The sequence below is a fragment of the Empidonax traillii genome, unplaced genomic scaffold (assembly GCF_003031625.1).
Source record: "Empidonax traillii isolate 1590-97213 ecotype Southwest subspecies unplaced genomic scaffold, ASM303162v1 scaffold401:size1000279, whole genome shotgun sequence".
Lineage (NCBI taxonomy): Eukaryota > Metazoa > Chordata > Aves > Passeriformes > Tyrannidae > Empidonax > Empidonax traillii.
Window position 1 is genome coordinate 866,458 of NW_020955594.1, and position 24,409 is coordinate 890,866.

At 42.7% G+C, this 24,409-nt stretch overlaps 2 protein-coding genes across 2 annotated transcripts in view; both read right to left on the minus strand.

Moving 5' to 3' along the window:
* CAV1 (caveolin 1) overlaps positions 1–5,130 on the minus strand; it is an 18,982-nt gene extending 13,852 nt beyond the window's left edge. Inside the window, exons 1-2 of the mRNA XM_027893686.1 lie at positions 5,005–5,130; positions 4,073–4,237 (exon numbers count right to left, since the gene is read on the minus strand). Of these exons, the coding sequence (XP_027749487.1) occupies positions 4,073–4,237; positions 5,005–5,034 (195 nt within the window). The 5' untranslated portion in view covers positions 5,035–5,130. The remainder of the gene's footprint in view (positions 1–4,072; positions 4,238–5,004) is intronic.
* A 6,926-nt stretch (positions 5,131–12,056) lies between these two features.
* On the minus strand, positions 12,057–20,333 carry CAV2 (caveolin 2). The gene is made up of 3 exons (XM_027893684.1): positions 20,139–20,333; positions 19,801–19,988; positions 12,057–13,609 (listed from the first exon to the last, which is right to left on the minus strand). Exons 1-3 carry the CDS (start codon positions 20,286–20,288, stop codon positions 13,459–13,461), a joined length of 489 nt encoding a protein of 162 aa, XP_027749485.1. The 5' UTR covers positions 20,289–20,333; the 3' UTR covers positions 12,057–13,458.
* Positions 20,334–24,409: the final 4,076 nt, after the last annotated feature.

The window sequence follows — 24,409 nt, forward strand, 5'->3', positions numbered from 1 at the left end:
CAACAGGGAGATACCTTCATTGTGAAAGACTAAATAAAATGGCAAACTGCTTTTGAAAAACCCTCTCTTTTCATTAAAAAGAGGCAGAAATTGTAAATGGCTTTTCAATGGCTGAGTAATAGTTTCCTCCCTAAATGACTACATAAGGGTATTATGGTATTTGTCAACATCTGACTAAAAATGCCAGATTTTTCCTTGCAGTGAGCTGAATTGTCCTTAACTGCATTAGTTTTAAGTGGAATGCATGAATACATAACTGTTTAAAACTTCCTACAAAGGCTCTGCATCCTCACATCTGCAGCCAAGTAATGGAATTTATTTTTTTTTCCAGAGCAAAATGGACTTCTATATAACAAGGAGCGGAGAGACACCACTTGTTTAAAAGAAAATAATAATTATGTTCTAGATGGTAAACCAGGCACAGGCCTTTTTTAACTAGCACATCACTGTAGGAAAAAAATTGTAATCTGGCTGCAGATGTGACTGCACATTTGGTTCTCACTAGTCCCGAAGGAGTAGACTTTTCAGGGTTGGCTGCAAGGTCCATCCCCATCCTCAGCAAGGAAGTTACTGAGAAGAGCAATCTGTGGGAGAACTGGCTCTCTCCTCTATGTCTTCCAAATTCAGTAAACTCTGTGCAGACTTGACCATAGATACTTTGAGAAACTTTGGACTCCAGAGCTGGAAGGCTGTAATTTAGCCATAGTCTGGAAAACACAAATATTGTGCTGGAAAACAAGAAGAGCAAAGGCTGACCTTCTAGCATCTTCATATGCGTCCTGGGTCATTGGGGAATGAATGAGAAAAAAAACCCCAGCAATCAGCTTTCTACCCTGTTTGTTGCATCTCATCACACACTAATAAAATGCAGGACACAAGCCCAAGGGTAGAATTGCCTAGTGAAGGACACATGAAACAGACAGAACTGTGAGGCTAACCAGCTGTATCACTAGCAGTACTCCCAGAGAGCTCCCAGATGCACGAGGCTGTTTCTCCTTTGCCTGATTTTGTCCTTGCCTCCTCCCTGACTAACCACCTTCACAAGGCAGTGCCTGAAGGAATGGGACCACTAGTACAAGCTCTCCTGCTGTCAAGGTGATGCATGAGGGCAGTTGTAGGAAGAAGAAACTCATTCCTTTCTGGTCCCTACTGAAGGAATTGGAACAGGAAGGAAATTTTGGTGATTTTCATTAGATTGTGCTTCCTCCAGCACAAAGCTGCCAACTTCATTGTCTGCATGCCTCAGGTTCTGTAAGGTTTCATTCACACCCCTCTCTTAACAGAAATCCAGTCATTTACCCAAATTTTCTTGAATCCTCTGAGCTCTTAGCTTCTACTTGGTAGCTAATTTGAAGACAAACCGTAAGAAAAGTCATCAACAGCTTTGGTGTAAAGCTGTTCCAGGCGTCTAGTTTTTATAAGAGGGTCTTGCTTAGGTTTCTTCCCCTTGCCTGGATCCCAACCCTATTGCTGCCTGCACCATGCATCTGCTGCAGGGGAAGCTGTGCAGATGCTTTGTGTTGCAAATCAAGGGAACATGTCTCCTGCTTCTCACAAGAGAAGGTTATTTTTAAAATGTGCTATGGGAAGTATTTGAATGCAGACAACACTGAGGCCTTTTAGAGAGCTGCTTACAGAGCAGATTCCTCGTTCTCTGTCTAATCATTTCTATTTCATGGCTGACCGATTTGTCCCCAGTTTCCATGCTATTGTGCCTCATAGTCAAGTGGCAAGAAATGCATAAAATACTGGGTAAAAAGCAGGAGGTCCTGAAACTAAAAAAAATGTAACTGCTCAAAATAAAATTAAGCTCAGCCTGAACCACACTTCTGGCTTTACAGCACTCCTGAACATTTTTTTTCTGACTTCCAGTACCTGACTAAGACTGGGGACTCTTATCTTTTACGCTCTGCCTGCATGACTTACAGCTGAAGTATGAAAGGCAGATGCATGACAGAAGGGGACCACAGACCAAAGGATAAGACAGAAGCAGAATCTGTGTATCTTTACCCCAACCCAAGCCTGTCCCCTAGGTACTGGGCCTGAATTTTTCTGCTACATCTAACACAGTATGAATCTGAACACAGTGAACAAATAAGCACAAATTGTAGCAAAATTTTTCTCTCTACTCTTCAGGTTGGACCTATCTATGACATACTTACAAAAAGAGAAGTTATTCTTATTTATCCTCATAACAGAAAAGATTGCTTTACAATGCCATCTTTTACAAAAACTGCTGTTTTTATGATGTAAAATGGATCCTCTCTGGTTAATATCAAATTCATTTTGGTATATTGCCGTGTCTTGATGCGACTATATTCCCCACTAGGAGCTCACTTGTTGACACACAGGCAGTAGTGGTATTCTGGCTGTTTGCTGTTTTTCAATGAATGTGTTTGTTCACAATTATTTCAAAAGCACTAACTGAAAAGCTAATTTTTTCCATTCCTATAACTCTTATTTTCCAAGTTTCTTTTAGAAGACTGGATGTAACAAACTTCCTTAATCCTTGCCCCTGTGGAAGGCAGAGAGGGCAGGATGGGCTTTGTATGCTTCAGTTTAAGTCCATTAGGGTTTTTTGCTGTCAGTGGTCTCCCTCTTTTCCCAGTAGGATCTTTCACGAGTTAAGTTTGTGGACACCAGGATTCTGACTTGCCTGGGGGCTATGACTCATCCTCAGAAGGTTTGATTGCTTTGGGGACTTCTGCTGGTGTACAGTATAAGCCATGATGCAGTCCTCTTCATGAGCTCTTGCATTCCCTGTCTACTCAACTGCTCCTTCATGGTTAGAAGAAAAAAGAATTGCTCTCTTCCTTTTAAAATCAGCCATTTTAGTGGAAGTTTTGTACCAAGATGAATTTTTCTAAACAAGTAACAACTTTATGCCTTTTCTTTCTATACAGCGAAGTTGACAATAGCTCCTTAAAGGTATGGACTACTTTAAGGAGTAATTCTTACATTGATCCAGCATGATGGTTAGGCATATTTAGCACCTTCAAATTGTGTTGAAGTCCGGAATTTGAGGTTACTCGGGACCTTGCTAAATTGTCTGCATATAGCATGAGTAATTTTACAGATACACATTCAGAAACCAAAGTCTAGCCTCTTGATTCTCTGGAAACAATGCAATATTTCTCTTTATAAGTAATGGGTCTTCGTGACCAACAAACATGGCGAATTGCACACACTCTGACACTGCTGGACACCAAACAACCCAGTTAGTGGCTTAGTCATCCACTACAACTGGGCAGCTCCCATTTTTCCTAGAGTCTGACAAGTCCAGATGACAGCATCCACAATTTTCACATGCATAGCATAAAGTTTGTCTGCTAAGAGAAAATTCAGCTCTGATTTTTCTGACCAAAGTGACTTCAAGCAAAAGTCTCCATCTACCCTGACTTGCGAAGATAGCCAAATTGATTTATAAACCCAAACAAAAAAAATCTACACAAGGGCACAGTTAGATTTTACTTAGCTTTCTTCCCTTTATCAGCTTTTGAAGGACACAAATCCAAACGACCACTAGGACCTCTGATTTTGCACCCGCCAGGCTTAGGGAGGGCAATCCGGTTTGTGCCACCTCCCTGCCCTGACTCTGTGCGTGCTTCGGGGAAGGAAAATCCTTCTGACGGTGTTACACAAGGTCACGTAACTCATCCCCCTGCTCCCCCGGCGCCGGGCGGGACGTCCCGGCTGCAGAGCTGAGTGCCGGCACACAGCGCGGCGGAGCCCCCCCCGCTCCCCGGCGGGCGCGGCGAGCACAGCCCGGTGCGCTTCGGCGGGGGAGCGCGGGCAGCCCGCAGCCCCGCACCGCACCGCACCGGAGCGACCAGCTCCGGCGGGCTGCCCTGCCTGCTGCTCGCCTCTCTCCGGCTCTCTGCTCCCTTTCTATGAAAAAAACACCAAAACATAACAAAACGCAAACTATATATAACAAGCCCCTGGCCCGTTCCCTCTTGCAGCAGGTGGAAGGATGCGGTTAGCGGGCTGCTGCCGCCCTGACACTGCTCACGTACCCTGCCTCTGCAGGACCTGGCATCGCCCCTCGCCCCGTCCCGCCTCGGCCCCTTACCTTAACCACGTCGTCGTTGAGGTGCTTGGGGTCTCGGTTAACCAGGTCGATCTCTTTGGTGTGCACGTCGTGCACCGCCTTTTCGCTCATCTCATCTGCCATCATCTTGTTGTTGGGCTTGTAGATGTTGCCCTGCTCCCGGACGGGCGCCGTGTACAAAAAGCCCTGCGGGGAGAAGAGGGAGCGCGGGCGGGAGGGGAGAGCCGAGCTGAGGCGGGGAGGGCAGGGCTGGGCAGGGCCGGTCCGTTCCGCGCCGGGGGGCCGGGCTGGGGGGAGGCGGCCCCGGGTCCCGCGGGGCGGCGGGATCCAGGGAGCGGAGCGGCCCTCGCCCAGCTATTTAAGCGTGGCCGCGGGGCGCACACCACACCCCCGCGGTGCCAGGCACGGCTCCCGCCACCAGGCGGCCCCGGTCCCGCACCACCCGCACCCGGCCAGCGGCGTTGCCCCAGGGCGGAGCGAGCCCCCCCTCTGCGGGGGAGGGCGCTCCCGCGGGCACAGCTGGGAGCGGCCGGGGATCCCTGAGGAGCGCCCTCCCCACGCTGCCCTCGCCACACTGCCCTCCCCGCGCTGACTGCAGCGCGACGCCCTCACCGTACTGTCCCCACTACACTGACCCCACTGTATTGCCCTCCACGCAGAGCCGTCACTGTGCCCCCTCCATCCCGCTGCACCGGCCGTAGCGCGCTCCATATAGCGCCCTCCCCGCATTCCACTAGCCCCCCTCCCCGCGTCCCGCTGAGGACGAGCTCCCCGGCTCCCACTGTCCCTGCCCGCAGGTGCCCGGCTGTCCCCCCTCATGCCGCCGAGCAGCCCGGGCCCCGCTTCTCCGACGGGTCGGGGAGATTGGGGGACCGAGCCGCCGCAGGTACTCGGCAGCGGCGGGCGGGAGGGCAACGAAGCAGCGTCCCGGCCCCATCCCCTGGCGGTCATACCTCCGAGTCTACGTATTTGGTGCCGGACATGCTGCCGCGGGCTGCTGACGGCTCTGCCGCGAGTGACTCTGCCCTGTGACTTGTAGGACCGGAGGCAGGAAGATCCCGCTCTGCGGAGTGGCCGGCCGGGGGAGGTAGCTGCGAGGAGAGGGCTGGCCGCTGGCCAGGGCGGCTCCCTCCCTCCGGCTGGGGTGGATGACAGCCGCGATACGGCCCCGCACACCGCAGGGCGGCCGGGAACCGCTGGGGGTGGGAGCGGAAAGTAGCCCTGCCCCGGCAACCTGGGAGCTGACGCCCCCGGTCCCGGGTGCTTGGGCTACGCTTGCAGAGACAGGGACACTATAGGGACAGGGTCCTTTCCGCGTCGCCTGCCCTGTCCCGGCCGCCCGCCCGCCACTCCCGACAGAGGGTCCCCGCCGCTGGTTGTGGGGGGCGGCAGTGGCTGTCTATGGCAGAGCTACGAGGGTAGCGGCGAGGGGGCAAGGAAGCAATGAGAAGATGGAAAACTTAGTAGTGTTTCAGGTCCAGAACGAGTCGGGCGTTTGTCGGGCTCCCCCCTCCCGGCACTGACAATAGTTTACACAGAAGCATCGCTGCTCCAGGAACAATTGTGGAAACTTGGACATCCTTGGGATGGAGAAAAAGAGATCTTCTCAACTGGTTCATTTCAAAACTGTGCAAATATTTAACAGTTCTGCACTTTAACAGTGCTATATTTTTCCCGGGAGGAGAATTGATCCATACGTGTCTGCCATGCATATTAACCTCTGGGATTTACTTTTAAAGGGGAATGGTGGGACCTCAACAGCTTGCCCTGCTCTGTCCTCGAGGTTCATTGTAAACTTGGGGGCATATGTTGATGTAAATACTCTAGAGTCATCACTGTATTCAAGATGGCTCAGATTAGGGTTGTAACATCACTACACATCTATAAGCTAAGGATTTTTTTTTTTTTTTTTTTTTTTTTTGTGCTTGCAGCCATTAGTTTTGTGTTAGGAAATCAGACTATGGGGAAAGATAATATTAATAGAAAAATAGTGACCTTGGTGTTAGTTTAGCACAGAATTGCAGCAACAGAGGTAGAAAAACTCTTAACTGAGTATATTTGGCTTTGGCAATTCAACAGATAAATGACCTTAGAAAAGCCACTGGCTAAGATGGATGTAGGCTCCACAGATGTAAATAACTGCACCTGTTGAAAATGCAGTCCACATAGACATGTATTGCTGACAGGGTCATCAGTTAGTAGCCAGCTTTCTTTAGGAGTTTATATTGCTCATAAACTTTAGGACAAATGCTTTGGATGGAAGTTTTCCAACTTTCCAAGTCAGTTGCAACTTTTAAAAGTAACTTTTTTACTGATGCAATAATTCACTTAAGCCATCATTAAAATATCTTCATCTGTCCACCCACTGGAGTATGTATGTGGAGTCAAATGAGTGTATTGAAGGACATACCCATCTGAGAAAACCCACAAGACAATTCTTTGTTCTCATACCTAGGAAAGTTTTTCGATTAGTCACTGTCCTGCACATAAATCAGAACATTTTGATTCATCATTCAGTATTACTGTGTATCTCAAGGATGACCGAAAGAAGAGAGATACCTGTTAATTTGAAATGATTAATTGTTTCTGGAATAGTTTCTGCAGAACCACAGCCCCCTTTAAAAGACATTTCTGAATTACCGCTGCAGCTAGAAGAATATCAGAAGCTAGTGGAATTTAGGAGTTTTATGAGATGAATTCCAGAATAGGCTGCATGCAAAGTGAAATGACTCATCACATGTGATGAACCTTAGTGGTGTTTTCTTGAGCTGAAGAAATATCGAGGAGACAGCTTACTGAGAAAATGGCATGGGTACTACCAAGCTGTAAGAGTGAGCAAGTTACACCTGCAGAGATGGAGAGGGATGGAGCCACGGCCCATTGCCTCTAGCACTGCTGTATGAGAAATGCACACAAACTTCGCAGCCAGAGACTGGGCAGGGGTGCACACAGCAGTTCCGCAAGGAGCTCTTGCTACATTGAAAGGAAGAGTATAGCTCAGTGGGAAATGGCCTAGTAAGGGCCTATAGGGAACTTCTGAAAGTGCAAAGGCTCTTGTCCCCTTCTCAGTTCTCATTAATGGATTATCCAGGGGTGTCCTAAAAGTGCCAGAGGTTGCAGACATCCAACCTGGCCTTGGAAATTACACCCTAACAGTCTTCTCATGGAGCTTTGCTGTGTCTTTAGTGGCCCAGCTCAGTTGCTGAACACTGGCCACATCACTGCCTTTCTTCTTTCTCCATCACACTAGCTTTAGGCATTTCATATCTATTTTTGAAAAGTTTTTATTGCTCCAAAGTCTTGCTTTAACTGAACTTTCAAACCTCAGGATTACCTTGAGAACTTGCTCTAAACCTGGAGCAATTTGTGTGCAAGTTATGATCTGATTTTCTTCTGTTTTGAGAAGAGGAAAGGTTTTAGTATGGGTAGTAAACATGTCTTCCAAAAAGCCAGTGCAAAAAAAACAAGGTTGGAAAAAATTCCTGGTGTCAGAAAATGAGTCACGAAACTGAACTGAATGTGGATGACTGCTCACTGAGTGTCTTTGTCTAGTATCAAATACTCCCTCTTCCTCCATTCCCAGCTCCCTCCTTTTTTTTTTTTTTAAGCTTGTGTAATTATTCCAGTTATGGTATTAGCAATACTCCTGATATATTCCAATGTCAGCAAGATCAAAATCAGTCCTGGGAAACTGTTTTCTTTATGTATAGTTTCAACAGCAACAAGGTTGACAGATAACAGAGGCTGTTCATTAGCAGCCTGCCTTATACAGAGCACTTACAGACCTGAGGCTTAGGAGTGGAAGATCATTGCTTTTTTGTGTATCTTCTGTTCAACTGCTTAATCACAATTTTATGTGCATTTTTTAATGTTTTGCTGGATGAAAACCTTAGCTGCCAGAACTGTTGGTAGTGAAATTTTCTGAACCATCACACTGTCCGCACCCTTCTGCCTGATAACAAGCGCTGGCATGGGAATACATGCAGGCCAATGCATTCCTCCTTCCATTATCTACAGACCTGTAGTCCTGGAGAACTCATGGTGGTCACCCTGTCCCCACTCTCTGAAGAATTTTTGTGTTTTAAATTGTGAGTCCCTGGATCAGAACTTTTCCTTGGAGACAGGTGTCCCTTGCCCCCAGTATACAGGTCTGCACTTTCAGGTATGCATTTGTTATTTGGCCTGTTTGTTTTTGGCATCAAAGGAATAGTTACCCCAGGAGAGATGGGTAGCTCCTCTCACATTCCTTCCCTCTCACAACCTCTAGCTAGGAGTGATTTCATTTTACATGGAAGTGCTGCTGCAATAAAACATTTCACAATAGCCTAAGGCTAGAAGTAGTAAACCAATGCTGTGGATACCTTAAATCAAATTTTGCGTGAGGCGTGCCAATGCATATGGACTCATTCCTGGGAAAGTATATTCTGGGAAATACCTTATTATACTGATGTGCAATAAGTGTTTTTTAAGGAGTCTAAGGCAGTATCTTCCCTTCTTTTGGGGTTCTGACTGGGCTTAGATGTAAGATGCCAAGTTGCTCAAATAAGGGCAGTTCTGGGCATGACAAAAGTAAACTGTAGGTACTGAGAGGGGTTACGTGAAAGGGAGGTGCCTTCTGAGTTCAGACATGTTCCTGGTTGGGTGGCATCTAAGCAAGGATTACAATTTCGGATTGAAATGCCCAACTTTCTCTCACTTCAATCCTGTTGTGGGTGTGTACATCTTTTATTAGAGTTAGTCCTTGAAGGTCTTGATCGAGATACCTTGTAACTACCTTGGCTGGAGAGGCAAAGATTGGAAGCTTAAATTCTGACAGACCCTGTGCAAATCAAGTCACTCTTTACTCAGCGCTTTTCAATATCAAATTCCTTACTATGACGCTTGACCATGAACACTGGTCTATGACAACATCGTTCTGAACCATTCTGTTGGTTCTACCTTATTATTAAGTGTTCAGGTGTTTTATAGAAAAATCAGACTAGTGAGAACTAGTCTCATAATGGGACTTGAATACCAGCTCCTTAAGGCTTATGTATTGTCACCAAGCTTCATTACCTAAGATTTTCACGGTCAACCCTAGCTGATAGTTGTGACATTGTGATAGCTCTGACAGTGCAAAGTAAAGCAAGATGAGGTAAGTACATGGGGTGAAAAAGCCACCCTTATTGAACTGAGGCAGTTGGAAAAGTAGACAAGCTTTCCTTGTGTGAATCTCTACATTTTATTCCATTTAAGTGCCTAAAGTATGATTTGATTCAGTGCTATGTGAAGGGGTCCTTCTTTCTCTCACTTGCAGCTGGAAGGGGAAGCCGGACAACAGATGAAACATCTAACATAGGTGACACTCACCCTTGGCCTCAAGTTGTGAGAGAAGTATGTAGAAAAGAACCTGCCTCATTACTTACATGAAACTCTAGTTGTTTCCATCAATCTTCCCAATTTCTGCATCAAATACAACTATTTATGTAGCAGAGGAAAGAAGCCAAGCCAAGCCCAACATTTTGTATAATCAATGCAGTGTGTCTTTTTTGGATGATGAGTCAGAGTAGGAATCTATCTTAGCTCCTCTGAATTGCCTCTCAGAAGACATTTTCTTTTTGTTGCAATAATCTTAGGAAGATTAGGGTCACCAGGATAAAATTAGCCTTTATTAATTCACCTCTTATTTGTAAATCCAACATGAAGAAAGCATCTTCATTTTTAGTGCATAACTTCTGGTTCAGCATACCCACTGGACGCCTTTAATTGTAATTTTTATGAGCACAGACAGACAACAAACAAGACTGGTAAAGTGTTCGGTGTTTGACCTTGTTCCATTTGCATTTTTATTAAAAAAAAAACCAACAAACACATGTATTTTTCCATGTCTTTTTTAAAAGAGAGTTAATAACTACAATAGTTTTATCTCTGCAGGTGGGGGAATGATCACACCCTGTAAAAATAAGGGACTTATCATTCTTTGGCTTCCACTAAATACAAGTGTGTGGTCTGAGGTCCCAGAGCTGCAGGGATGTTCTGAACTTTTTAGTCAGTGAATGCCTAAGTGAACTTTTTGGATAGGTGGGAACAGGCTCTTCATTTACTAATACATCAGAGTTTCTGTTGAGAATTTATTTCAATTTATATGGTGAATGAGTAGGGTGGGGAAACATAAGATATAAATATAAATGCTCCAGAGTCAGATTTGGAGGATTTTAGGAAACTGCTCCTGGAAGGAGGAGGAAGGTTAAACTTCTTTGTGAATTAAAAGAAAAAAAACCCCATAAACACGAATCCAGGGTTAGTTCTGTATGTTAGTTGTGATTTTCATGAAAAACAAGATGCTGAAATGTTTTGCATGTCAGAACTGAGTCTCCAGGTCACAATTGTAGATCTAAGGTTTGCAATAACAAGAGACGGGCTGGATTTGGAATATCTTATTATTTATAATAGCTCTACCATCTGGAAAGTCTATTTTTTTTAAGAGTTATATTTTCTCCATTCTATAGAGAAGATGCATCAAAATAGATGACCTGAATCAGGTGTAAAATTTCCTGCATTTGTTGCAGATAATGAAACCAAGTTTCTAGACTCCCTTCTTGTCTAAATTCTCATTTTTAAGTTTCTATTAAGAGATCAGCTGGCATGGTTTGTCCGCATTTAAAAAAATTTGGAGATGAGCATTGAAGGAACCTACTCCTACATCGAAGTGCACAGTTCAGTGCCGGTGCCAATTCAATCCCTACTGTCCAACAGTGCTGCAAAGTATTCACAGAATCAGCTGTGCCAGGGCTTCAGGGTATCTGTCAGAACTGTCAAATCCATGAAATCCTGAGAATTCTTGCCAGCCAGAGTTGCCCGGGGCAGATTCACCTAGGTATTGGACAGTCTATATATATTCATGCTTCCTTCCACTCCTTTTGTGGATGAATTAAACGTAATGGCCAAGCATCTAATATTTTACCCAAAGTCTAACAGTGCATTTTGTATTTTCTTATAGTAAAAGCACATCTGATCCAGAGAAAGATACTGCTATAAAGTATGTAAGAAAACTAACAGCTTTAATTATTTAATTACAAGTTTGCTTGAGTCTTGTAGCAGCTAGAGAAATGGTGAACAGGAGTAATTAATGGCAAGCCTAAATCAAAATAAGAACAAACCAAAACCATTCCACTTAATTGCCTGAGGTAGCTAATGCCAGATGACTTCAGTAAGCTATTTAAGAATGTATATATCCATGAGTACCTAACATAAAATGGCACATTTTTCTCTGGGGAATGGCCTCATTCTCAAGACTTCAAATCCAGACTTTAGGCTTTTATAGGGCTCCTTTTAGACATAAGAACTAGCACTGATAGATTAATTTTCTTTTAAATGAATTCATCCAGGGGATATTTTTCAGTGGAAAATATCTTTGTAAAAATCCTGGACATTGTAAAAGAAAATAACACTCAAAAGAGTTCAAGTCTAGCCTGGCCAATTTTTATTTTCAAAACAGTAATTCCCATTTTTAACAAGCTAACTTCTTGCTGAATAAAAAAAAATAAGAGAAGTTTCCATAGGCATTAATCATTAAGATCCAGTTTTTGAAAGCCATATGAATCCCTCTCCAAATGTCATAAATGCTAAAAATACTTTTAATATACAAAGATTTTCTTAATGTACAAAGAATATGCAGTGTCAACCAGCTTCAATAGGCCAATAAGCAAGAAAAGAACAATTCTGCAGCTCATCTGTAAAGAAAGCATGTGCCTGTAAAAAGAATTAAGCATTTTTTGAACGTTGCCAAAATTCTGCAGAGACCTACTTCAGAGAAAGCAATCATTCTGTATGGCCTTAATCACACACAGAGATACGTAATTTTCTACTATAAACACATTAAATGAAGTTGGTAATAATGAAATTGTACTGATGCTCATCCATTTTTTTACCTCTCACATATTTTGGAAGAACTGCATAGTACTCCATGCTGTTTGGCATTTTAAAATTTTTTTTAAAGCTGATAAATCTGAAAGAAAAAAGTTGAAAATGGGAAACAGCTGATGTTTTATTATTTTATTATATATCTCATGTTTGATAAGAAATTTGAGACATCATTTTAGAAAACAGCCTTCTAAATCATACAAATGTTTTACAATTGCAACTTACCATCTGTATTTAAAGGAAACAGCAGCATAAGCCCATCAGAAGGCTAATGTTTTAAGGTACCTCTGCATACGTTGTTATTCTGATTTAAAACGTCATATTAGGTGCAGAAGAAAGACAGGGGGTTTTTGGGGAATTAGGCTATGAAGTAGTAAATAAGCAACACAGAGAGTCAAGTCAATAGGTTAGGAGAATTAGACAAGGATACTAATTACACTCGCCTTCTACAAGAGCTTGCTACCTCGTTAAAGTACTAGCATAGTGTCTATTGCTTTAAATATCACAGTGTTCACATCGATAATATACAGAAATAGGCAGGGTTGCATTACTATACCCCATTTTAATAAAAACCATTTCTCATAAACAGATATTTCCAGCTCTTTTGCATAGTTGTGTATGAAAACACTTATAATTTTTGCTTTTACACACAATCATATATAATTAATATACTAGAATTGCACAGTAACACTCAAAATTTACTTAATTAAGTTATCTAATTAATTTAGTTATCTAAACCTATTTTTTGCAGCATCTCACTCTTGCTGCTTAATAAGTTGGTTAGAATTCAAATACTAGAGAAATAATGCATCAAAGAAAACCAATCAAGTGTAATTTACAAAGGTACAAAATATACAGCAAAGTTAACCTCTCATTAAATAAAATATACAGATTAGCTGATGTTACAAATCAGTAGCTAACACCTTATTTTAAGGGATAAACTTCTAGGGAACTTCCCCCCAAACTTCAAATATAGGAGAATTACACAACAAGTCCTTTCCCTGTATGTTTATGCAATGAGTCACATTCACTTTAACTGCTGATAACAGAGGACTGTGTTTATCATTCTGCATAGTGAAGCCAAAAATGATCCCTGATGGGACTGCAGTAAAGTCACTGTGAAACCCTAGAGATCAGTTTTGTCTAACGTATGACAGCCTACTCACAGAAGTATTTATGGTAATAATGCCAATCATTATCACTGTGGTGGCTGTTAAACCTCCACAAGAATTTTCCTGTAATCTAGCAATCGATGTACCATTAAAATAAAGTGTTGCCAATATACTCTGCGACCACTGTTGTTAAAACAGCAAGCTATGAAAACTCCCTACTTATTCTTAAACAGGTCTCCCTGATAAAAAGTGAGTTTTAATAAAAATAGCATGTTCCCACTTAAACCAGCCATTGTAATTAACAGTTTGGAATGAGTGGTAAGTGCTTGTATGTTAGGTTAGCAAAGAAATATAACACCAGCCCCGACTACAGCAATGTCACATCCCCGATGTTTACTCTTGGTCCAGGCGTATATTAACCATGGCAAAGCATCGGCCTAGGCTCTGAAAGAATGGTACGACAAAAACATCTGTCAGGCTCTTCCATACAGTTTGCACTGAAGGCAAGACCATGAGACAGGTTTTCACAAAAGGCACCACAATCCTGTAAAAGAGAAAATTAAAGATGTGAAGACTGGTGCTGCTACAGAAGGGGAAAATGAAGATAACTAAACAGAAGTGTGACATCTTAAGGGAAAGGAAGTGATTTTATAACTCAGAATATTTAAACAAGTTGATTTCACTCTCTTGCAGTTCTTGTCCATCAATTTTGTTTGCTTACAGCCTCATACCTGGACATGCAGAAGCACCACAATGCACCTAGTCCTCAGGCCAGAATAATTGACCATAGTATTTTAAGTTATTCTCCTTTCTTAATTATTTACCAGCCTAAACCCCTGGTCATTTCACTAAGCTGGATGTTCTTTCTTTGGTGCAGACAAATAAAATGTATAAATAACTTATGTAATACTGAAGTGGTACTAGAGCAAAGTTTTAAAAGAATCTCTGTGCCATACAGAAGACATTTATTTCCTAAATGAGGTAAAAGAAGCTATAGATTCTTTTGATAAAGATAATACACTCTGTTCCAGTTTGCTGTTGCATTCAAAATTTAAATTCCCAGTCTTGCATCGACATAACTCCACTGCAAAACTCTCACTGACTTTGGTGGGAATGACAGAAAAGATTTAATTTACCATTTCATCATAGGTCTGAAAAAATTTAGATGAAAGTACTGTGCATTTACATTGCGTACCTCAGAATAACAAAGTAGAAAAAAACTCTGACACATTCAAAAATGTTGAAGGTTAGAAAAGCACAGAGTCAAAATTAATTACTTTCGCTGTTTATCTAACTGGATTCTCAGCTTTTGTCACACAATACAAGCCATATACTAGTATGTCCATGCTGCAGTCTAAGCAAGCCCAGATGGATTTAAACAAGAATAGTTTTTCTAAAACCTTCTCTTTTGTCTCTGCTGAAACAGCTAGTAATATACACCCCATATAGAACTGTGGGTGTTACTGGAATAATGCGTCTCTAGTTTTAAACTTAACACTGTAAACTATGTGCTTTATAACCACCTATAATATCACTGCATATAGAACACATGATTTCTAGATAAAAAAATCAGGCCTTCACCTGTTAGAATACAGCTGATAAAGATCAGTAATGCAAAGGAAAAAAAGAGATTGGTATTTCTCCAAGCAACATAGGAAAAATGCCAGAAATGGCTACTCAGCTTGTGTTGACTTCAACTCTTTTCCATTTATTATGTCACTGCTCCTTTGCTGTCATCTAAAATTAATTTGGCATGATTTTTTTTTTTAAATCTAACTGAACTAGAGAGAAGCGGAAAAGCTGACATTTGTACTGGACCCTCTGTTGACAGGATTACAAAAAATACAAATTAAACAAGTACCACACTATGCAGAAGTTTCATAGAAAGATGTAGAAGGCTGGAAAAGCAGTGACCATATTACTTGCAACTGCTGTAGGGGTCATTCATACAGTACCAGAAGTCAACCTATATTGATAATTTTAAATAAAATAAACATTAAAATGTTTTGGTAATGCTTTATAATCTTTTAGCACTTGCTATATAATTTTATGGTAAATGCATGCAAAAACCAATGTGGGCTAACTCCATAGGATGACACCAGAGCTAATTAATGTAAATAACTTCCAATTTTAAAATAAAAGTCAGTCTACTTAGATAACATTTACTCAGACACCTTTCCTCAGAGAAGAAAATCCTGTACAGCCAAGAGAGCCGTAAAAGGTATTTTCTAACTTTTAAAATATGTGAGTGTGTGTATATATGTATTTACATGTATGTAAGTCTGCATCTTGTTCAGCACAGGACAGGTTATTCTCCAGTGCAAGATTTCCAAATCATCAGAAGGTGCAACGTGCCTTCTGTGGAGTGACCAGGCACACTCAAAAAATAAACAACCAAATGCCATTAGAAGCCACATATTTATTTTGTGACCTGACAAATATAACATACACATTCTTTACTCACAATGCTGTGAGTTTACCCCAGTCTGCACTTCTATTCACAGATATAGTACCTGCTTGCTTGAATAATGTCTAACAGTGAAATTAAAGGCAGCATATCCCAAGGATACCAACATTGATGCTATATACTAGTACTACTAGTGTTACCATGTAGTACAGCATTGGGAAGAAAATAAAAGCTCTGTTTAATTTGTCATCTAAGCTGAAGACAGCCACCCATATGACTTCTCACTGAATCTTACTATGTATGTATTTATTATAAAATACCCATCCTTTCACTAAGTAGAATGAATCATATCTTTTGGGAACTGTTGAACTGAAAAGAGCACATTACCCTATTTTTTTTCCCATCCTATCCTATTTTGTCTTCATCCTGTTCAAGGCATGACATCTACAAAATCATACCCCTCAAACTTCTCACTTTTGCTCACATTGCTTTTTTTTTTTCTCCTAATTCCTGAGTGAATGTTGTCAAGAATCAAACACCTCTTGGAAATGGCAGAGCACAGTTTAACATCCACTGATAAGGAAAATCAACTTGTCAAAGCCTTGGGCAATGAGGTTAGAGTAGTCATGCACTGTTAGTTCACATTCCCACTTCAAAGTGAACGATCTTCTCTTGTAATGTTTTTCAAAATGGAACCTCAGATATGTCTTGATGCTATTTTTCAAATCCCATAAGTTTCTGTGCTTAAACTACCTAATTACAAGTATGCACACGTACTACATCATGATTTTGAATTAAAGTCTTGTATGGCTCTACAATACAATCAAGCATTGTGAAAAGATGGCTAACTATCATCTAGAATTGTACAGTTTCTTCTTGTGTCCCATTAACCCTTGGGATGAGTGAGGCAACAGATAACCACAGAAGCCTTTCACAACTCAAACACAGTATATGAAGTGCATTTTAACCCAACATTGTCTATTGCAGGACCTGGGCAGACTGGAAAAGATAAAATTACTACAAAGGAAGCAAGAGAACATCTACCTACTTCCTCTTCATAAACCAAGGGATATGTATTGGACATCAAAGACAAGACATCAAGGCAACACCACCAGGTCATAAGGTGGGTCTTCATGGCATAGCTGCACTATAATTTATTTTGATTTCAGAAGTCAGTAGGGAGATGGTTTTAGAGTTGAGTATGATATTAGTAAGTTAAGTAAATGAAGATGCGGAATAAAAAAAGGTAAGAAATTATGCATGTCCAAATGTGCTTCTCTGCATGTAAGTCCCTGGCTACATCTTAGCACTGTGAATGGAAGCTCAAGCCAAGAGATGCTATGAATACCTACTGCTCCAGCTGATGGTAAGAGTATAAAGCTGTGTGAGTCCTTATGGTTTATAGCCCATTTCAGATCCCAGACTCAAGCTATGGATCCTCAAATGAACCACTGATTATTAGCATCAACATACCAAAAGCTATTCAGGTAAGACTACAAAAAAGCATACATGAAATCCAAGTTTTAATTTCCAAGAGGTGGCAAATACATGGCTTGGAACAAGAATCAGCCACCGATCTATAATAAATATAATGATTTTGCATATGCTGCGTGAAAAAACAGAAGTGTTCTACTCATATTCAAAAATCAATAAATTTAACAGCTGCAATCTAAGGACATATTTAAAAGCTTGCTAATTTTCACAGAAAGATGTTAAAACTCAGTCTGGAAATTTCTGCCATGTATAGTGGTGAGAGTGACAGTCATCTGCAAAGGAAAAGTGAAGCAGACTTCCTTGAACTGGCTTGTACATAGATCACCAACCTGCTAGCTGGCCCAGTTTCAGCCCACAAGTATCTCTTACCAGGTAGCGTAAAAGCAGATTCTGGCTCAAGCAGCCAGTTTGAGAACAGAAACAGAATATGCTCCATCTTTATGGTTAAAATGAAAATTAAAGTGTATTATTAACGTATTTATTACGTGGCTTTCTTTTTGCTCTCCATGAAGACTCACATATTTGCTTTCTTCTATAGCAATCATTTTTCTGGTGAAAGACAAGTTTTACCATCAGGTATGAGGGGGCAACTCACAAGGTGTCCTTGAGCATGAGAAATGCTGAGTCAGACTTCTGTGGATTTTTATCATGCAACTGCAACATGCGTGATAATCAACAAAGCTTTGTATTTGAGCACTTCCAAAAGTTGTTGAAACACTTTTGAATTTAGCCTTGGGAAAGGCTCCCTTATGACATATCAACATGATTATCTCACTGGTTTGGATGATGAATGTGATGTACAGAGTGGCAGCCTTCTGGGAGGGTGCACCCAGGGCTTTCCCATGACATTTAAATAGCTGAAGACAGAGTTATAATGGAATTCCCTTCCTTTCACCCACAAAACAAGAAGTTACTTTTTTTTTTCAGACCAAATAGGGCTACAAGGGAGCCAATACCATGTGTTTAGGGCCTCTATACCTGCACTACTCCCGCACTACCCTCTCAAATGCAGAAATGTTGAACTTGTTACTCCCATGAAATCTGGAATACTAGTAAGTGCAGAGAAGCCAACTCAGTCTTGGTGTGTTCCACCTTTGTGTTGAAACAAATCCAGCTTGGGATTGTGGAAAGATGAGACTATTGGCTTTGGATGGTAGCATTGGATGGGGCTCAAGGAGGTGCAGATAGTACTACTGAGTTACATGATCCTTTCACAACCATCCCAGGTGCAAGGAAGATCAAAGGGAGAGATCCCTTCTGTAGTGACAGCAAAGGTAGGGAAAGAAAATAAGTTGCTGAGGAAGCAAGGGTGTTCACAGAAAGTCAGGGGAAACTTTTCAAATGAAGTGGCACATTCAGACAGTCCTATTTCAGATGTACTGAGAACCCACAGTTCCTGAGATAGTCACTAGGGACTACTTGCATAAATAGAAACTGACCTCTGAGTCCTGGATCAGTGAAACTCATGTCTATATATCCAGTCTGTGAAACCCAGGTACAAGATCATTGTAAAGCACAATAAAGTACTACAGTTTTAATAAATTTCTCCACAGATATCCCACTACTGGAAACTTGGATATACTCACCGTAGCCTTATGTAGTCACACTGTATACTATGGCACAGTGACAGCTGACAGACCTAAAAATCTAGGCACACTATGCACTGTTTATAACAATTTGGGAACCACAGATGTAGCAGATGGGCAGCTCTAAACTGCATCACAGCTCCTTTGGCTATTATGCAAATACTATGATCCAAATTTCAAGTTAATAGGTTTTCAAAGTCAGTAATGATTTCATCAAGCCAAACTTCCATTCCGCTTTCAAAAACTGAAATCTGCACCCACAAGATTGACACTACAGGTTCAGATAATCAATGTATTCCTTGTGTTTTGTTTCCAGTCACTGTATTCTATTTGCTTTCCTTAAGAACTTCTTCATGATTCCAGTGTTACCCAGGTCAAATGAGGCTTTGCCCAAAACTCAAGCTTATGGAATATCCTAGTTTGCAGGAATGATGTTAATGATCTGCATTCATTCCTTCCTCTGCAGCCTGCTGGATTCTCAGTTCTTTCCCCAACCTCATTCTTTTCCCTGCTGTTCTACCTTCTCCACAATCCTCTCCCTTTCTGGTCTCAAGGTACTTTTCCCAAATATTCTGCCAGTATATTATATTTAAAGTGCACCAGGTTGCTGTGATTTGGAGGACCACTGTGTTTGTCTGTGAACTTGGTCCATGGCCAGAAGCAGATTTCCTGAGCTCAGCAGGGTTTTCTGCTTAGGTGGAAGGGCTTTGGGGTACTGCATCTAGAGATAACCATGTACCAGATGTAAGACAGTGACAGTACATTTTGTGGCAGTAACAAAGAGCGAGCTGGGCCCTCAAAAGCTTTCTTCAGTCTCTGAGGAAAAAAATGAAAGAGGTAACTGTACTAAAGAGATGTCAGGTGTTAGTAATACTTTTGCCTAGGTATTTAATTTAAAATACACCTTTGAATAAATTCTGTACCTCAGTTTTTTAAAAAAATGCAGTCACTACCATTACTCCAGAAGCCAGCCAAGGCTACAATGCATAGCTGTAGGTGCCATCCAAATGGCAGTATGAGCTCTCTGCCCCAAGGAGCTTACACAGTCATGACAGACTGCTGGTAAAAGCAAGGCAGGGAACTGAGTCACAGCGAAAACACCGTTTTCTTTTCTCTTCCTTTAGAAATAAAGCAGCTGATTGACTACCGATTGTAAAGACGGAGATCGCTGTAAGGAATGCTGCAGGGGGAGAGCTCTGCGGAGCTGCCGGCAGAGCCCACGCTCCGGCGGGCACAACACGGGCTTACCAGATGTGCAGGCAGCTGAGCGCCGCGAAGATGATCCCCACGACCAGGGCCAGGGGTATGGCAAGAACCAGCGTCAGGAGTTTGTAGATCACGTACTTGCTGAGCTCAAACAGAGCGTGGCTGCAGATCCAGACTTTGTCGAAGGAGTGGGTGAGCTCGGGCTCTGCGATCACATCCTCGAACCCCAGCTGGAATGAGAGGCGGCTTTGCCGTCACCCGGGGCTGAGGGGCGGGGAGCCCGCTGGGAACCCCCCACTCGCCGTGGACCCAAGCCCCGGTCCCGACCCCGGCCCCGTCCGCCCCCGGCCCGGCCCGACCCGGCCCGGCCCGGCCCGCACCTGAAGGTGGGCGTTCATCCCGTGGGGGTCGCGGTCCAGCTCGTCCTCCGCGCACTTCTCCGCCTCCGAGAGCGCGGGCCCACCGCTCCGCGGGAAGCTGTCGTCGTCCATGAAGATGCGGGTGTCCACCTTCTCCGTCTCCAGCCCCATGGCGCTGCCGCCGCTCCGCGGCTCCGGCCCGGCCCTGCCCTGCCCTGTCCGCCGCCGCGGCCCCGCCGGGCCGGGGCGGAGCGGGGCTGTGCGGGACACGCCCCGCGGGCCGCGCCGGGACAGGCGGAGGGAGCGGCGGGGAGCACCGGCTGGGCTCAGGGTGGGTGCCTGCCGGCAGCCCGCCCGGCCCCCGGCTCGAAAGTTGCTCTGTGGGCGCTCAGACCTCCAGCAGGGTCCCCCGGCCGCCCGGAGCCGCCCGGCGTGCTCGGTTTCCCCGTTCCCTGAGGTGTCCGGCTGTCACCGCGGCATGACGGGCCTTTGTCAGCGTTTGTGGCATCGCAACAACTGGCAGCGGGAACAAAAAGCCTAGGGGATTATGCATTGGGCCGTGCTGGACCGTGTCTGCCGACCCTTTGCAGCTGTAGGGAAAACAGGGAAAGAGGAGGGAAAGGGAGGTGTCGCCGCTGCCCGCCGAGTTCCCGTGTCCGGCCCCACCGGCGTGTCAACTCCAGAGTGATTTACTTGACTGGTGCTCCCTAAACTGCGTAATTTTTGCTGCAATAAAATACTGAATCTGCCACTGCAAGCTATTTTCATGCGTTCTTTGGGTTTTAGCTTCAGTCCATACAAATTATTTCCTCTTGTTTTATTTGAGAACATGTTTTAAGCCTAAAAGTGGTGTATATAAATTATTGTAACGACTGCTGTAAGTATCTGGCAATATTGATACGTACTGTGAGCTTATGAGCTCACAAGTTCATTTTTGCTGCATTCAATAACCACAATCACCATCACTCTCAGAGAGAAATGGTATTACAAATCAATAATCCAGGCTTATTAAATTAAAAAGGAAGTTGCTAGTGGTTACTTTCTTCAGTTTTCACCACTGCATTAAATTAAGGATAGCTTTAAGCTTTAAAAAGCTCACAGGAAAGTGATATAAAAATTACTTAAAGTTTGGACGGGAAATCACCTATTACAATGCTCTGGACCACACTGCATTGTTTTTGACCGGATAACTTCTGCAGAAAAGCTTTGCATCATGCTGACACTTTTTTTCTCCCATGTTGATGAGTTTAGTGATACTGCTGTCACGTAAATGGTTTGGATCCAGCAATGTAGCTGTGGCTCTTAGAAGCTAAAAGCCTGAAAATAAAAGTTTACAATAGGTTCAAAGGCAAGCAAAGAAACTGCGTGATGACTCACATACTTATGAGTTGCATTTCTACCCCCCCTAATTCCTCTTTGCTCCATGAGTGAGAGGAATAAAAAGGCCAGTTGACAGAGTCAAGGTCCAGCCCCATCCTTCAAGGTGCTTCTGTCCAGAAACTATTATTTTTTTAGCTGATAGATACAGGGGCTGAGTGCAACTCAAAGGCATTCATCTAGCTTCTGGTGGCTGCTTGGGTTAGGGACAGAAATTTGATTTAGTGCTGCTGAAAACCAAGGTAGGAGCAACCAACAAAGGATCCCAAACTAGCCCCTTGGTTACACAAGTCAGACCATACTCCTTTATACCAACTACTTCCTGCCTCTCCCCTCACAAGTAGGCGAGGATTGGAGTGGCAATGCACAGTCACGGAGCTGCTTTTGAACAGCTCTGCCCATTTCCCAACCACTTCTGCTGCATCTCATTCTACCCAACCAGCTGGAGCAGCAACTCTGTAGCTCTATTGCTCAGTTCCAGCTTTGCTAAAAGCTAGGGAGTGGTTCTTTTTGCAAGATCTCCCAAATCACCATCTGCCACTGGAAAGTGGGCTTGAGGTACCAGCCGCCCTTATAGAAAACAAATAGCTTTCTTGTTCATGTCCACCTGCTTTTTGAAATCTGTTATTGTAATAACTGATAAATGTTGAGACAGCACCATGGAAAATTAAGAGTTTGCCTTTGTAATCTCCGAGGATTTAAAATAAAGCAATGCAATTGCTCCTGAAAGACTATTTTTCATTAAAAAAGCATATTTGTTTTATAAGGATATTCTTGTTTAAGTTCTGAGAATTGCTTTGGTTATTGTAGTGCTTTATATACGGATAGAAACTGTCTTTCTTGACCACAGCAGGATGTCAGTTATATGTCTTTTGGCAAAAGCTTTCACAATTACACTTTGCATTTGAGAAAACTCTTCTATCTTTGCAACAAGACCCAGACAATGGCCAGTTGGGACTCATCCATTCTATTTTGCTTGTCAGGATGAGTTCAGCTTTCAGGGTGTTCTTTTCCTGTTTTATCTCCCTTTTCCCTTTAAAAATAATTTTTAATTTAATCTTAAAGTACCATATCAGATTATCATATAAATAGCTCTTTATATTTTCAAAGAGATAAAGGACTCCAATTAATTTCCATTGTAATTTTGTTGGGAGTTTTAACAGATGTGCACTTCAAATATGCTATTTCCTTTTCAAGATCGGTATTGAAAATCTGAATGATTTCAGAGGAGCTCTGGAAAGAGTCTTTTACTTTACCCTCATATCTCTATGACATATCTGGGGAGTTTTTGTTACTACCATTTCATGGATAGACAATATACTGGGATACGGGAAGTTCAGATGGGCTCTAAGTACTTATTTATATTAGGAATGAGGTGTAAAAACCGTGGCTACAGCCCTCCCCTGGTCATGCAGCAAGGGTGGAAGGGAAAGGCAGCTGCACAACTGAGATTTCAAGAGGTGAACCAAGCAGTGTTAGTGGAAAAGTTGCAAACCCTTTCCCCAATTTTCCTTCTGATAAATGTATGCCTGGATGTAAATCCATATGAAGGAAGCAGGTATAGAGAACTGAGAAATTTGTGTGGCATTCAAGGATATGTGAGATGTGTTAAAATGAAGCAAAACTTGAAGGATCTTGCAGATTAAATACATTGATTAGAATGTAGATTTTCTTGTTTACTTAGTGGGCAGTTTAAATATTCGAATTTGACACATATAGAGAGCTTTTACCTGTAAACTCTAACACATTGTATTGATATAGCCATATCTGTTCAAGAAAAAAAAATTAGTACATAGATTACATGTTTGAAGAGTATGCATAAGAAAATCTGATGAGAGACTTTTAAAAAAAGTGGGTGCATCATATCTATTCTAGTTTGTCACCACTGAAGCAATGACCCTTGACTTGTTCGATTTGAAAGGATAATTAGATCCTGTCCCTGTGTGTGAAAACGCCCTTGCTCTCTGTGGCTTTTCTTGTAATTTTTTGTCCCGTGGAGTGTAAAATTCAGCATTTTCAGTGACCAGTCAGTGCAAAAAAATGTAGGCAATGGATAAACATTTCTATTTATTTTGCTGAATTATATACAATGCTGCTGAATTTAAGCCAAATGCTTCTATAAAGATTGATTTTGTATGTGTTAGGGTGAAAGCTGCTTCAACAGTCAGAGTAGAAATGACATGATAAATATGTTCAGGTCAAAAACTGGTAGCAGAAATGGCTTTAGGACTTTCTGATCTCTTTTAGCCAAGCTAGGTCAGTAGTAACAGAGACATTTATAGTAGCTTTCAGCATGCCTCTGATTTCTGATATGAGAAAGGAAGAAAGAAAGTACTCCCATGAGGTCTCCTGAGATACTGTTTTGATTATTTACTGGTTAGTGTTCAAATACTCTCCAGCGAGGGGTGAGAGAGTTTGCTGTTTAATGCTGACAATGGGAATACGGTTCCTCATCAGCAGATGGTGACCACAGGGAATAGCAAAGGGGCTGGGCTCATGCATTTTTTAATACTTTCTTTTTCTTTTTTTCCCATCAGTACAAGTCTGGAAACATTTTTAGAGTGTTTTCAAAATTCATTCTTGTGTGTTTTTATTTTTTTTAATCTTTGCTTCTCACTGCAGTTTATAGGATGTATCGAGCCCCCGGTGGTCTAGGGGAAAAGACACTGCACTGTCACTGCAGAGACCTGGGTTCGATTCCCGGTTGGGGCCCCTCCCCGGGCAGATGGAGCTCGTTAGCCCATAAGGCAATCCATCTACGTCCTGAGGACCTCGCTGTCACCGTCCAAGTGTGCTTGGCCCCGGCAGATGAACCTCAGGATTAAAGGGTGGGCTCAGTTCCGCGCACACTGTGTCTCACCTAAAAAATCCAATGCGCAGGCTGGAAGGTGGAAAGACCTTCCCCGGTTCTTCGT

Bases quoted from the DNA above. Each gene is read 5' to 3' on its own strand.
- CAV2 (XM_027893684.1), bottom strand. From the start codon at position 20,288: ATGGGGCTGGAGACGGAGAAGGTGGACACCCGCATCTTCATGGACGAC. The intron at 19,989-20,138 runs GTGCGGGCCGGG...CTCTCATTCCAG, and splicing joins GGATGAACGCCCACCTTCAG to CTGGGGTTCGAGGATGTGAT. The intron at 13,610-19,800 runs GTAAGCCCGTGT...TCTCTTTTACAG, and splicing joins CTCAGCTGCCTGCACATCTG to GATTGTGGTGCCTTTTGTGA.